The sequence below is a fragment of the Haemaphysalis longicornis genome, unplaced genomic scaffold (assembly GCF_048455015.1).
Source record: "Haemaphysalis longicornis isolate Haplotype H1 unplaced genomic scaffold, Haemaphysalis longicornis Haplotype H1 scaffold_1, whole genome shotgun sequence".
In the NCBI taxonomy this organism is placed as follows: domain Eukaryota; kingdom Metazoa; phylum Arthropoda; class Arachnida; order Ixodida; family Ixodidae; genus Haemaphysalis; species Haemaphysalis longicornis.
Genome location: NW_027526203.1, coordinates 412,169,772 through 412,185,281, shown reverse-complemented (window position 1 = coordinate 412,185,281; position 15,510 = coordinate 412,169,772). Strand labels below are relative to the sequence as shown.

The following is a 15,510-nucleotide window of genomic DNA, read 5'->3' as shown; positions in this document are numbered from 1 at the left end:
GTTTATTTCTTCGTCTTACTGCGCGAATTACGTCAGCAAACAGACTGGCACATGCCACGGGCTAGATCTCTAGAATCAGGGTTCTGCGTGGCTGGTGAGCACCTGTTCTACTCCCCTGCCATCACGTTCAAATGTGACGCGGCTCGCACTGTTCTACAACGCTTACGTTTCCGATTCCCAGGTACGTCAGTGAATTTTGTGAAGCGGTTGGGCACATTAGCCCCTCAAAGCTTCCGATTCCGGGCCAATCCTTCAAGTGAGCCTGGGCTACGAAGATAGCACAGGAGCCTTAACTTCGCATGATTGTACGCAAAAACCTCATGCGTTTTGGCTGCGCTGAATGCTTGGGCAGAGAGGCTGGAGGTACAACGCGAACAGCTAGGGTAAAAGGAGGCATCCCCGGTTGACAGACGACTTAATCGGAATCGGCTTAGGCAGTTCACGGTTGACGACAAGCTGTGTAGTGCACTGCTTGTAGCACTGCTTTTAGTTGGCCGCTGCCACAAGTGCAAATTAGAAGTGGTTCCTGCTTATGTGGATGATGTAGCGTATTTTTGTGCTGATAAAAAAAGTGTCCAAAAAAGCCCTTACATTGACTAAGCAGTTTTGTGACGGTTCTGGAGCGGATGTTAACATGAAAAAAAAAAAAAACTAAGAGATTTTGTATCGGTCAATGTGGAACGAAACCCTCCAGATCCGCTGGCGTTATTTGGAACAGTGCCCCACTTCAGTACCTAGGCGTGCACGCCTTCGCATCAACTATGCAACACTGGGCATCATTGGTCGTCCGCACTCACGCAAGTTAAGCACGCATCGCAGGCATGGTAGGGGTGAGAAGTCTGTGTTTTTGCACTTGCGCAAGTATGCAATGTCTGTCTTGTCCCAAAGCTTCATTTTGATTGATGATGGGGTTTAACGCGCGCGCGCTACGCAGACGATGAGGCGCGCCGTAGTGGAGGGCTCCGGATTAATTTTGACCACCTGGGGATCTTTAACGTGCGCCGAAATCTCGTACACACGGGCGTTTTCGCTTTTCGCCTACATCAGAAAAGCGACCGCCGCTGCCGGGAATTGAACCCGCGTTGCCCCAAAGCTTCTTCATGTGCTTCAAGTGCCTCATTATGCGCGACCGAAAGTTCAGGTTCTACATAGAGCTTTTTCTGCTTTTGTGTGGGATTATCAATGGGAACCAATGCGCAGGGATAACCTGTTTCTTCTTTTAAAGGCTGGGAGTGTTGGGCTGATGCATTTATTTGCAGAACAACTGGTGTCTGTTTCTTTCTTCTACGGATTGGCTGATCATCCGCTTCTACAGACTGTACTTCAGCAGCGCATAAATTTACGTTCACATTTTCTGCTTATATATAGGGGCTAGTTAACACGAAGCCGCCATGGGGATTTCTCAAGGTGGTTTTGGGCACCTTTATTATTCTTACCGCACGGTGTTCCTTGGAATATATATGTTTACTATGTCAAGGAATACTATGACAAGCACTCTAATTGAAAGTTTGCTCCCGGTACCTATTCATCGTCTGCTTTACTTAGGTCACCGTAAAAGTGACGTTTTTAAACGTGTCGTGAGTTGGTGTGTTCCGCCTAATGTGAAGACGGTTTTCTTCAAGCTTCATTATTCTGCCCTCCCATTTAAAACCTGGCTGTGCGAGAAGGGAATGTCCATTTCTTGGTCGGCCAATTGCTGCCTATGTAACCAACAAAGCCATTGATCATTCTTTTGCGTTGTGCCGTGACGCGGTGTTCTTCAGGGAAACTTTGCAACGGACCCTTAAAATAAGGCATTAAAGTTACTCCTTACACAATTCGGTTCCTGCCCCTTTTCTGGGTGTTAATCGGGGGCCTTACGACTTTTTTATTGTGCTGGGTTCATTTAGCTTTCAGAAGTGCATCATCACTGACCGGCATGCCCCCCCCCCCCCTCCCCCCTACCTGGCCAACTACAGAGTCCATTTTTCGTGAACTGGCTGCGTTGGCGAGGAGTGTTTATGCGGCACAGGGTGATCCAACGGAGTGGCTGTATCTCTTCTGCTTGCCGGAGTTTTGCAGGGTGACAAACCGCAGTTGGACTTGTGTGCTGCTTCTTTGATGTCTGTTAGCTTTTGTATAGTGTCTCAGACATTATGTGTGATTGCCAGTCGGCCTAAATTTCCCATGTAAAAAAGAAAAAAAGTTACAATCTGTAGAACTTCGGGCAGCTACTGCGGAGACCCGAGTCAAAATCCCACCAGATCACACGTGTTTTTTATTTATTTACTTTTTACAGCGGCGGCCATTTTCTTGACCGTCAACAACAACGGCGCTTTTACGCAGGATGGGGCACTTAAGGCTCTCTCCTACAAGCCGCCGAAAAAAAAAAAAAGAAATACAAATTTCCGCATGCACTCGCATCACTGACTCATTTGGCGCGCCTTGTGGACTGTTGCACAGAATGGTTACAGTGACGTCTATCAGGTATTTCGTGACTCCCAGTAATTTACCAAAGCTTTGGGGTTTCTTGTTTCAGTGTTTAAAAACCTGGATATTTGTTCTTCGTATACAAGCGAAAATCTAGACCGAGTTGTAATTTTTTCCTTTGATTCCTTTCTTCCTCCTAACTTTTATTTATTCAGTGAACTCCAAGCGGTGACCAGAAAAAAATGTACTTCTTTTTTCGGATAAACTAAAAAAATATACAACAGTCTCTTTAAGGGTAGCACGCTCTGATGTCGAATCTGCAACGCTTGTTTCTGAATTCCGTGCATGTGGTCATTTGGTTTCTGTTTCGGTCGTCGGGGAAGAGAGGGCGCAGGAATTCCGCCTTGACGAAAATGCCTGAATGAGCCAAGAAAATCGCGCTGAAGCTTTAATCAAAGCAAAGCCGCGAAAGATGTCGAGGCCGTGATTGTTATCGTAACGGCGTATCCCTTCCTGCCAGTCTTGACAATTGGCTCGCAACGATGCACGGGGCAAGTATTGTATGCTTGGAAAAGGAACTAACAATGCGATGAATAGTAGTTTACAACAAGCCAGTCATTTTATCTTTGCTTACACCAGCGTTCTCTCAAACTTCAACCCCCATAAAAAGGGAAAGGAGGACATGGAAGGAGGTAAAAATGTAAAAAAAAACACATCAAAGGGAGAATGAAAAAAAAAAGCTTCAACACGAAACTAATTCGAAATTAAAAAAAAAAATTTTCGGGATGGCTTATGTGGCGTCCCGATTTTTCGCCCATTTGTGTTTTTGTTCAGGGACGTTGGAAAATGGCTGACCGTTGCGTTGAAAGCAGGCTATTTGGTGGTATGTGTAGTTGCCTCACCCATTCTCTCTCTCTCTCTCTCTCTCTCTCTCTCTCTCTCTCTCTCTCTCTCTCTCCACCTATTTAATGTTATCCACCTTGCGTACGTCAGTTCTTTGCAGCTCAATGCTTTGGGTGTACGGCGTATCAAAAACGTTCCATCGGTGTTTACAACCAGGCTTACCGTCTCTTTAAAGTACGCGGCGTGTTCCAGCTTCTGAAGTCAAGATCAAGCCGCTGGTTGTGAGCTTTTCACGAGCCTGTCGCGACGCGTCACTTCATGCCTATATAATCTGGCGGGGAAATTCTATAGGGATCAGGCCATATTAAAGAAGCAAAAATGGCAAAGCCTTATTCCTCTACGTCGTCGAAAAATGATTTCGAGAGGCCGTTTTGCGTCTAGATCAGTACATACAGTGGGTTAATTACCAGAATGTCGACGCGTGGGCTTCAGTTGGTTGTCTAGCGGGCGTTTCGGTCACCAGCATAGCTATAATGACGCCCAACATCTATAATGGCGACTAACGCCTGTTTCCACGTCAAGCGAAAGGGGGCAGTCCTGTGGCCTATATTCTAACTGGTAATGAAACGTCTGAGAAAACCCGATGCACAACGTAACAACCTCCGATTTTGTCTTTCGAGGTCAGTTCGTCGTGGCTGCTGGAGTAATTGCCTTCGGTTTAGGTCATAGTGGTAACTTTGCTTTGTGAGTGCACTTGACACGGCCAGAAGTGTGAGAACGGCGCACGCAGCTAGCGCAGCCCTTAGAGTCTAGGAAACCAGCTGTGGAAGGCGCAAGTTCGCTCGCGCTGTCGGCTGCGGTTCGGACCGTTGTTGGCACGCGGTTTCCACCCTTCGCCCCACAGCCACTGTGAGGGTGGAGTTGCGGCGCCGGCTGGCGTTACTACCCGAGACGATGCAGTTCGCAGTTGGGCCTGTATGTGCGGGCGGCAGGTGATTGCGCCTCTGATACGGTCGGCTAACGCTTCGGGGTCCATTTATTCACTCACTTCATAGGGAGTAGCTGTTATGAGCACGTGGTATGGGCACGGACACCTTCTGATTTTTTTTTTTTTTTTTTTATGTAGCCAGCCTACCTGCAGATCTGAGAGCATTAAGATTCACGAGCGAATTTTCGGACTGCGACACGAGCTTTGCATCGTATCCAAAGTCGTACAGCTTACGAAGGCTACTGAACAGACAGTTTTACTTTGCGGCTGTAAATTTTGTGCATCTCTTCTAGCTTCTCATGGCGCCTGAGGTCGGCGTTGACATAAGTATAATAATCAGCTCGATGCTCGTTCTTTAATAAGAGTACTGACTGAAGATATTCGGGTATTTAACGCCTCCCCCCCTTTCTCCTCGATTGATTCACACACACCCACACACACACACACACACACACACACACACACACACACACACACACACACACACACACACACACACGGTAACTCGCCACAGCTGCTCCTTCGTAATGTGATGAGCGGATGATAGGCCAATCTCCCATTTGAGGATCACGATTCCGAAGTTATGACAATTTTGTCATGGAGACCGATACTAAACCCTGCCGCGCATTCCATTTCTCGCTCACGTGAAGAAAATGATGGACAGCCACTGTCTCTTATGAGGAGTGGGACCACACTCGCACTTCCGGTCCTCGGGCCAAGTGAGGTCGAATACCGAACGTGTTGGTTTGAATTGCTCATGGGTCTGCTTCGCAACAGCGCCCCTCAGTTACCAATACTCGCACTCAACTGCAGTGCAAATTGGCCGAATGGCGGGGCATACGATTTGACCCCAAAAAAATTCCTCCATCTCCACGAAGTGAATGATGATGAGAGGGGCGAAGCAAAAATGCTTATCGGTAAAACCGTGAAACATTCGCCCGTACATCATATAAAGGCTCGACACGTCAAGCTTTCCACCTCTCCGTTGACAAGCCCGTCGACGACGTCGATGTTTGTGGTGATTATGTAGAGGTTGTTTTGGACGATGAGAATCTCAATGGGTAAGTTGGCGAATTCGGTGTGTGACATTTTAGCCACCTTGGCCGTCGCCTTCTGCAGAGCGTCTTGTGTCGTGTACTCCCGGTACGTGTCTTGAGCTCGCAGGCGACGAACGACAACCTCTTTTTCTTCCTCTTCTTGTTGGGTAGCAACGAACGCATTGAACGTTTTGTCCTCTTCGGCCAATCTTTGGTTGGCCAATCCCTAGGGGGATCCTGCCACAATCATCATTAATGTGCCGTGCCGTATACAGTAGCAACGAGGGACGGGACAGGGCCCGAGCAAGAGGAGCTTCGCCCTTAAAATGTCACCGCGCTGGGATGCAGTGTGGGCGTGACGTTTCTGCGTTGTGCAGTCTTTCCAGAGCGAGGGCATGTTCTCAATGAAATCGAAAGTCAAATCACACCCCTTTAGGGTGGCACTAGCGAGAGGAACGTCAAAGCCAAACGCCTCAGGACGGAGTTGTTCACTGACTCACCGATAGGACTAGGTGAAAAGAGTTGCCGTCAGAAACACCAGTTTCACCTGAGAAAGGCAATAAAGCTGCCCCAAGGAGAAGGAAAAGTTCTGTTGATTGGTCTTTTGGTGAGACGCTGCGAAGCAAATGCACGTGGATTTCCAAAGTGCGATGGCGATAAAAGTAACCACAATAGTAATGACCTCTAAAATGAAGACCTCATATTGTAATCAGCGTGTCAATATAGACTACATTCTAAGCAGTTATATTCTAAGCAAAATCTGCAAATATTTTTGCGACGTATTGCCTAATAGTTGCAAGGCACGGCCTTTTTGACCAATAACGACGCCCGGCACGCGAATAGGGAATGGAATTGGGAGCTGTGCTCTGATATCGCGCAATGCGAAACTTCATGCTTGTTTTTCACGTACCGTCACAGCACGCATATAACTTTACTGGACTGAGCATGGCCGCTGGCAACTTAGCCCCTTTGACCGAAATTATTGGCCATTCAGGTACACTGAGGGGAAGCGAGCCCAGGGGTCGGCTTTAAGAGTATAGCGCGTGAAATCGTGATCTTAAACGTCCATTTGCTTTTGCTTTGCACCAGCCTCAGTTGTTCCATCGTCCCGCTATTCGATGTTCTACCCACATCTGATTTTGTGCTCTTCTACTCGTGCAATAACGAACACTTTTGCTTTTCTGATAAAGGCGAAAAGCAAAAATGCCCGTGTGTACGAGATTTCGGCGCACGTTAAAGATCCCCAGGTGGTCAAAATTAATCCGGAGCCCTCCACTACGGCGCGCCTCATCGCTTGCGTTGCGTCGGCGCGTGAAACCCTACAATCAATCAATCAATCAATCAATCAATCAATCAATCAACGAACAGTTTTCGTGTAGGATTCGATGATGTTAGTACAGAGAGGGAGGGAGGGGGGGAGGAGACAAAAGACAAAAAAAAATGTGTGTTCGGTCATTTTGCGTTCTACAAAATCAATGCCAATAAGAAAGAAAACGCGCCGTCTCGATAGACCAGTGGCTAAGGCGTTGTGCTGCCGTGCTTGTGGCGGCGGTTTCTATGCCGGTAACAGCGGTCGTTTTTAGGATTGAGGCGAAAACAGAGATGTATACGTGTGGCGATTTCCGTACGCGTGAAAGAACCCCAGGGGGTCTAAATTAATCAGGAGTACGCAGCAGCGGTAACTGCACTTTTAGACCAGCATCGAGCAATTGGAAAAAGGGTAACACCAAATCAATTCTGGGCATAAAATTTTTCTTGGCCGTACTTTTGGACAAATATGACGAGCAGAGCATATCAATTCTGAGTGTGTTCATTCCGTGCTTTCCCGCAAACACAGTCCTTCGATTGCTGCTCGGCGTAGAAAAATAATTGGGCGTCCTCGTGGAGTTGTCATCTGACTTAGTTCATTTATGATGGTCTGCGTTTTCCAAACTCGTTCCTTGATCTATCTCTAGCGACGGCTGGAACTGAATTCTAAATTTTGTATGCTCCTCGGTTTTGCATGCACTTCGTCCAAGGGTAGAAAGAAGGATCCAGATGCAGACAAATTCTTGTAGACTCTTTTCAGAGACAAACAGTTCCTGGCTCTCTTGTTTCTTGCCAAAAAATGCTAAATAATTTTTCGGCTATCTGTTCGGCCTAAACGAGAGCTGGCTGAGCGTGAGTACAACTCGCACCAAGTAGCTATACTTCTACCAGAACGTTCCATGTCGCAGTATGACGTTGTGTGTGTGTGGGGAGGGGGGAGGGGGGGAAAGGGGGAGGGGTGCGCCTGGCACATGGAATCTTGCTGTGTTTTCGGCTCCTTCACCTCCCGCCGTTTCCCGTTCCGCGCCCTATTCTGATGCAAAGATCACAGTGGCCGCACACGCCTGTGGTCGGGTCCTACTTCGAGCGCGAGCAGTACGTCATTGTTACGACGACGGAAGACAGCAGCGCGGGGGTAAAAATAAAGGCGCGTACAAGCGCGCGGGATGCCGTGAGCCAGGACGGACTAAAGGCTTTGGCGGAGAACGGGGGGAACCCAGCAGTCGGCGCTCACGAATCCGGTTCTCTCCCCAAACTTCTTGTTCGCCGCTCCGTAACTTGGCTGTGCAGCGTGACGTGTAATGACCGGCGTTGCTTCCTGCTCTTTTCTTCCCCCCTCTTCGTTTTTACGCGGTACGACATTTATGCGCCGCCGTAGCACGAATTAGGAGTATTAGGCTGGACGTTAAGTGCGCATCCCCGCAGCGCGCAAGAGCCCCGTTATGCGGCCCCGGGGGGAGGAGGGGCAGGCGCGTATTGAGGACGAACGGGTCCTGGCGTCGTTCGTGCGCGGCCCACATGCGCCGTTCCTACTTGGCCGGCGGAGAACGCCTTTTCCTCGCGCCGCGCTGGTCGCCGTTACGCAAGCGGATGCGGCCGGCCAGTCCCTTCCGCGCTCGTCGCGTGACACGCGTCCCTTCGAACGCCGCCTTTTTGCTGCTTTTTCCCGCCGCTACGCCGACGTCACACCACCCCGTGGTGTCGAACAAGGCGACCATGGCGCTCGCACGGCTCAGTCCAAGCGCCATTTGTGGCGCAGACTGCGACACTTAGAAAGCTTTTCGACAAAATCGCGCTTAGTTAACCAATTGATCCGGCGCCTACGTCCAGCACTACGGCGCTGCGTTAGCGATGAGATGCATATGGTTAACCAGCCATAGTGGAAACATTTGCCACCAGAGCAGCCACATTCCCGAACGCTCGAGAGGCTCCCGACATTCGATAAATACAGAAAAAAAAAAACAAAATCCCTGCAAAACGAAACTGGCGGCGTACTTTGGCTGCTGTGATCGCCCAAATGGAGAAAAGCTAAGTCGCCAAGTCGCTTATTTATTTCGGGCCGCGTGAGGCCGGGACGACACACAATTTCGGAATTAAAGCTTTAATAACTACAACAAACGATGGCTTTGCTATAGACCTAATCAAACTAATTGTTAATATTTTAACGCGTTATACTCTTAAGAGCCGTGTTTTGTGCTACCATCGCTTTTCGGTTGCTGGATTGAACCGTACTTGCCTACAACGCGGGGTCCTTTTTTCTCGAAGTTTTCTCCCAGTCAAAAAAAGAGACAAGAAAAATGTCTCCAGTTTTGTCGTATTTTCGCGTGTCGTACTGTCGTCCTGTCGTATTCTTGTCGTGTCGTGATTCTGATGTACTGTCGTGTGCCGTATTTCTGTCCTAAGTGTGATGTTCCGTAGTACCGAATTCCTGTTTGTCGTGATTTTGCTGTTCCATCAGTAGTTGCACATGGTTTGTATGTCGTTGCCCGCTGGGAAGAGTAGCGTAAACGGCAGTTTTTTTGTGACTACAGGAATGTTTGCCGTTGAGAAAATTGACTGTCATTACGACAGAAAGGTTTTCGTAACAACGAATGACTTCGTCGTAACAACCGGACTTCTGTTGTCACAACAAAGTTTTTTGTTGTACGACAGGAATTCATGTATTGCTGTTGTGATTTTAGACCTGTCATCATTTCCCCTGCGCCGCAAATATTGGTGTCCGCGTTGTCCAAGCGCCTGGCGATCGCTCAACAGCCCGCTCTCGCCAATTGTCATCTATTTTCTTGAAACAACAAAAAAAAAAACTTTGATATCGGCTCTCATGGGCGTTCGTAACGTAGGTGCCGCATTTACCGTCGCTATCCAAAAGCTGCTTAACGTTCAACGCGTGCGTAGTAGCTCCGAAATGATGGCGTATTGCATCAATTGGTCGCAAAGTGGAGCGAAACTGGAAGTCACAAGATAACAAATCAGTTGTTGGGTTTAACGCGTGTAAGCCTCACCCGGGTGGGCCGCCATGTTGCAGGGCTTAGGACCGAGTCGCACACACAAGCAGCTGGTTAACGTGTTCTTGAAATCGTGTGCGCAAGATTTTCGCCGCCATCAGAAAAGCAGCTCCCCGAGCCTGTTTGCAACGCAACCACCTTGTGCGTGTGCAGAACACAGCCCTAAAGCCTTCGAAGTCGGTTGTTCGGCCACTGGCTGTTCCTGGTATGCAGTTATCGCCCCATCAGTTGCGGTGCAACTTCTCGCCGTCGGGTCGAAAATGGCCTTGCTCATTCAGAATGCATTGTTGCGCGGCGCGTCTTTAAGGGAGCAACAAGGGCAAGAAGTGGGCGAGATTTTGCAACTACTGGTCGTTTCTGGTGATGCAACGGGCTGTATCGACATGCAGCATGGGCTTGTCACGAGCGTATATATTGTGGCTGAGTCCCCCAGCGTGCGTCGTAGGGCTCCCGCCTTCGCTCTTTCCCATTAGTTATATCGCACGTGTGAGCGACTGCACCACTCGTGGCAGAATATAGGACAACTGCTTCTGCACTCTATAGGCACCATGCATACCAGAGTGAAAACTCCGTAAAAACGCTTCTTGTAAAGATGTTATTTTGTTTCTTTGGCGCCTAAATGGTTGTTCTGATCCTGTTAACTGAGTTTCGAGATCGCGCACTCTACGAACTCAATAGATTTCTTTTTCCCATCCCGGCAGAACGCAACTAGGACTAAACGGGGGGGATGAATCAGTAAAGTAATCTCTCTTTTCTTCTTAGCGCAATTTCGCGCACTAACTGGGAAGCTATCAGGCAGTTTTCGTTAGGCACTGCGCAATCAGAAACGCCGAGACAGCGATACGAACCCAGTGAAAGAGTTACACATCTGCTAAAGTACATGTTTCAAAACGCCTCCGGAGTATTCGCTTATAGAGCGCCGTGGACATTGTAACTCTTTTATGTGTCTATTCAGGTAGCTTCGCCATGCACGAGCTGCAGTACAACATATATGCACTTGAGCCCGCACGGTTTCTATGTGCGCGTAAAACCACACCGCAGGGTAGTGGGGATTCATTGTGAGAATGCACGAGAGCGATATTCAGCGGGCTGAAACGACGCCACGAGGCCCTCGAGTTCTGGGCATAAGAAGGCGCACGAGGCAATTGAGCGGGGCGCACGAGGCAAGCAACTTAACATTCGAATCGCATCGTTCGGGCCGTAGTTCGTGTCACTCAGCTGCCACGTGGGGTTTTAGTGGCTTGCAGACTGGACGGTCCGTGCAGTATATGAGCGCCGCTCAAGCCCCTCTGCGAAGGCTTACGTCCATTTCGTCCGGATAAACCAGCTTTCCGCGAAACTCGTCTGCAGTTATAAGTAAACCAGCCTCGCAGAGGCCGTCTAAAACCGTCGGGATTTTTTTTTTTTTCGTCGTTTCTTTTTCTCTTCTTTTTTTTCTCTGGCGGCACGGAACGACGTGACTCGCCTCTCGATATTTCCGCATACGAGCACGCGAGCGCCGCAGTGGCGCCTCATGGCTCTGTCTGACCGGGAATTGAACAGGCTGGGGTTTGCAGTGCGGCATGGTAATGCGGTTTCGTGTGGGTTGTTAGATTTTAAAAGAAAGAAACGGGGAGAGGGGGGTGCACTTGGTCAGCTCAGTAAATCCTCGTCAGAGGCTCAGCACCCGCCCTGCTGCTGAAGCCCGAAGCAGACGGAAGACGTCGCTCCGAGCACCGAGGAGAGAGCGGCAAGCGAAGGCCCCAGACAGGCCGCCTGCGTAACAGCGCCCGAGCGCTGCAGCAGCCGAGGCACCCCCTCCCACGTCTGCCCTCCTAAGTGGGTGACATCGAGTGATGTCATTGCGGAAAATACGGGCCGGCTCGTAGCAAGAACCGGTGGTGAAGGAAGAATGCGCTGTGTATAGACGGTCTGTTTTACGCCGTTCCCGTTAGTCGGCGCTCTGCCGCTTGTGCAGACGACATGGTCGGTGTGGATGCACACGACATAGGGAAACGTTTCTCGCTTACTAAATGCTCGTGCGAAAGAACGAGTGAGCCAGACCGTGTTGGCTGCCGGCATGGTGTCAAATGTGGAGACCTGATAAGCGTTTGAAGAACCTCCACCCCCTTCGACATCTCAAAGAGGGGGGAATTAGGTGAATGTCACTCGCTTTAAGTGCATGCGCCTGCTTCGGAGCGGCACACTTTGATGCACTTCGAAACACAAAAGAGAGCACTGGTTCCAAAAGTTCGGTTAAAACAGCGTGGTGCATATTTCTGTAGCCCCAGAATAAAAATTGCTCCCTTGCACCCCTACGTACCAGGATACATTTAATGCACACCAAATGTAATGCACCTTAATGGAAGCCTTCGACTCCTTCATAAATAATACTGCCGCGGTGACGCATTGAACCCGTGGCTATACATGTGCTCTGCGTCACTCGCGCTGTTGCGTGACCGGAACTTGCTTGTCAGCACATTCAAGACTATCGTTCGCGTTTAGCGTCAGCCTCTCGCGTTTTTCTACTGACCTATTGCTCTTGCTTTTTGTTTTGCCACTTAGGAACAAGATAATTATTGAGGTAAAGGCACCGGTTGAGCAGACACGATTTGTGCACAAAATTGCCCAAATCATGAGAACCTGTAAGCTTGGTCACAAAATAATGTCGCTTGGCATGTAGGAATGGAAGCGATTCGTAGATGAACTCTCTATCTCTCTCTCTCTCTCTGTTCACTCATTTTGACAGCCAAGAGTGAAATAAATCAATTGTTAGTTGCGGCCACACGAGTACGTGTGCAGATTTATCTCCTATAGTGCTGTTCAACATACATAGTTCAACCAACTAGTCCAAGCGCAACATTTAGACACTCGGCACCTCTAGATCTGCAGGTACAGCGGCCAGTCGTTGGGAACAGCTTTCAATTGAATTCTGCTGATAAGAAAAAAGGTACAAGAGAAGCGCATATTAGATTAAGCGCTTGTGAATGCACCAATTACAAGGCCACGCGAGCTGTTCTTTATGGTATTTCAATGGTGTCCTCGGTACGGGGACTTCGGCTTCTGGCTCAGCCGAAGTGCTGAGCAGGAGGTCTGGCTCATTTCAATTTTTTATTTTGCATGAACATACTTCATGGGCTCATCATAAGTTATAATTTTTGGATAATAAATGTCCTAGTCATACCTCAATGGTCATCGAGGGAAACACGTCATTTGATTGTTTGAAATACTGGATCTTGTTAAGGCAGAGTACATGACCTTCCGCTGGGTAAGCCTCAAGCTGGGTAAACATTGTGTACAATTCAACTTGTGTGTATTTTCTTGGAAGTCGGGATGTACCTACCCAAAAGTGCTTGTTGTCTGGAGTGTTACGCGTTTTTTTTTTTCTGCTTGTTTCTTTCTACTGGGGAAACTTTGTGCTGCCTTGTTCGGTTACGTGTTTCGCTGTACTACGCGAGTTCTCCGCTGCACCACAGTGCTGAATGTATAAATATGTAGCCACTCCTGCCCTGGCTGCCAACAGGTGGCTGCCAGTATATGATAAATAAATAAAAAATAAAAACACCCTGTAAACAAAAGACCCCCAAGCTGCGCATATGATTACCGATTGTTTGAGAAAAGGTTTTCGTGACACAGTGTTTCGTGTGAGTGCGGAGGCACGTGTCCCACGCTCAAAGCGTATCTGGACTACTCTGTCGCCATGTCTCGTAACTGGCGCTCTCCTGCGTTCGAATGTTGCAGGTGGTGGCTGTACAGCAGAACCTGGTTAAACCACGCTCCTGCGACGTCAACGAGAACGTCATCTCAGAATCATGTCGCACCGAGTACGGAATCTCTGAAGAACAGCTCAAGAACGCGGTGCCCCTGGAGCAAGTGATCGATCAGGTAACGCATGAGCCTGTCGCCTTTGTCTCCTCCCACTTTGCGTGTTCCGATTCTCGAAGAGCATCCACGGCGCATACCTCGACGCCCCTTCGAAAATTCAAGAGCTGGGCCCCGTCGGCGCACGGCGTCGAGTGTTTGCGCATACTTCTGTCTCGTTAAGCTGCGTGTCTACCGGGGCACAGATGAGACTGTGCTCCTTGCGCTTGTACCACGCCCAGTGCTGGCCTAGTGTGCTCTCGGTGAAACGCCTAGACCCAAGAGTTACTTTTCAGGGCTTCGGATTGTATCCAGATTTTTTCAGTGCAGATTATTGCACTACGTCACGTCTCAGAAAGGATGAGCCCTCCATATCGCGATAGAGTGGTGCGAATGACGTAGCACTTTCTTCTTGTACAATGCGCATTAGAGCGTTCTCGCATGACTAAAAAGAGGAACGGATTGCTGCTGACTATTGATATACAAAAAAATACAAAAAAGACCCTCAGCGAAAGTGAAAGCCGCATTTCAGCTATCTCTGCGATGTGTTTTGCGTGCATACGCGCATACAGACAATCACAAGACAGAGATATAAAGGGTCATAGTACAAGGGAATAGAGGTGTGGGACATGCTACACCTGGAAGGTATGTTATGGGTAATTTCGGAGCAAATGCTTACCTTTTTCTAACGGAGATTGGAATAGGACTGGCCCACCTACTGCGAACGAGTGTTATGCAATGTTGTGATCCGCAGCATGGCAGGGCATACAGCGTTACATAAAATATATTCACCAGGTATGGTTCCAGACAGAAAATCTGCAGCGTCTCCCGTTATTTAATTTCGAAGTATTGCCCATACTGCTTAATTTTTCTGAGACACAACTATGTTGCCAGTAGAATTACCAGGGCAAGAGAGCAACCGGTTACAGGTACGGCAACGTTGACCAATCCACGCTAGATGAGTACCTGCTAACGCACGTCCCAACTGAGAAAGCTCGAAAACAAGCCGCTTATTTTTAACACTCCCGTTTTTCGTGCCTACGGGAATATTTTGTGGGATGCTTTCAGAGAGATTCAACCTGAGCCTTTACGTACAATTAGTGGGTTAATTTGCGTACCACGTCATAAATTCCGCAAACGTAAAGGCAAGAACATTGCAATTAATTGACCTGCCGTTGTAATTGTAATGGGTTTTAACCTTACAAGCAAAATCTCGTCACGGCGGACTTTAGAAAAGCACGGATAAAATGCTATATCTGGGTTATACAACTCATGACCACTCGGCCTATGCAAGAGGTCGACGTCAGCGAGGAAGGCCAGAAGATGGCGCGTTTTTGGAGGCATATCGTTTTGTAGAGATAAGGCGTTTCTGGTAAGCTTTCAGGTCTTCATATGGAGTCAATGTACGCCGCTAACAGGTCGTGTCTGCACTAAATAGAGCCTCAAAGCAAGGATGAAACAACGTGAAGTTACTCTAGCAGTAGAATGACGCGAATTAGTGGCGTCCAACTTGCAACTATGCGGTAACAAGACTAAATAGTGGACTTAATACAAGGAAAGGTGAGTTCTCATGCTTGAAAGACGCCAGTGAGATAACTTTTCTCTCCACCGGGCGAGTGCCCTGCCATCAGCACTTATGCTTCTCCTCCTCCTCTCTAATATAAGGAACAGTGTGCTTGCCTCCTTGAAAGGCGTACGCCTGTGAGCGGAGGACCTTTTATGCGCCTTTAAACTACTAATGAAGGCTGCAAATAGCACGCGTTGGCATCGTGCTCCGACTAACCAGGGGGCCAATTCTCCAAAACGGCGGGCCGTCGCTTTGAAACGACGGGGTAGCGCCATTGAAATGTATGTGTTCTGGGGTTGGGGCCGCCGCTTTGAGGTGGGCAGCATGAAGATGAGCTGCAAGAAAAGCACAGCGGCAAGGACGCGAAGCGACAAGTGAAACGACGGAGGGCAGTGGGTGTCGCTTCGCGTCCTTGCCACAGTGCTTTTCTTGCAGCTCATCTTCATGTTGCCCACCTCAAAGCGGCGGCCCCGACCCCAGAACACATACATTTCAATGGCGCTACCCCGTCGT

At 48.8% G+C, this 15,510-nt stretch overlaps 1 protein-coding gene across 2 annotated transcripts in view; it reads left to right on the top strand.

Annotated features, from left to right (window-relative positions):
• Window positions 1-15,510, top strand: part of Fus (epithelial splicing regulatory protein fusilli) — a 129,662-nt gene that overhangs the window by 37,959 nt on the left and 76,193 nt on the right. For both annotated transcript variants that reach the window (XM_077687008.1, XM_077687007.1), the window contains exon 2: window positions 13,311-13,454. In XM_077687008.1, the coding sequence (XP_077543134.1) occupies window positions 13,311-13,454 (144 nt within the window). The remainder of the gene's footprint in view (window positions 1-13,310; window positions 13,455-15,510) is intronic.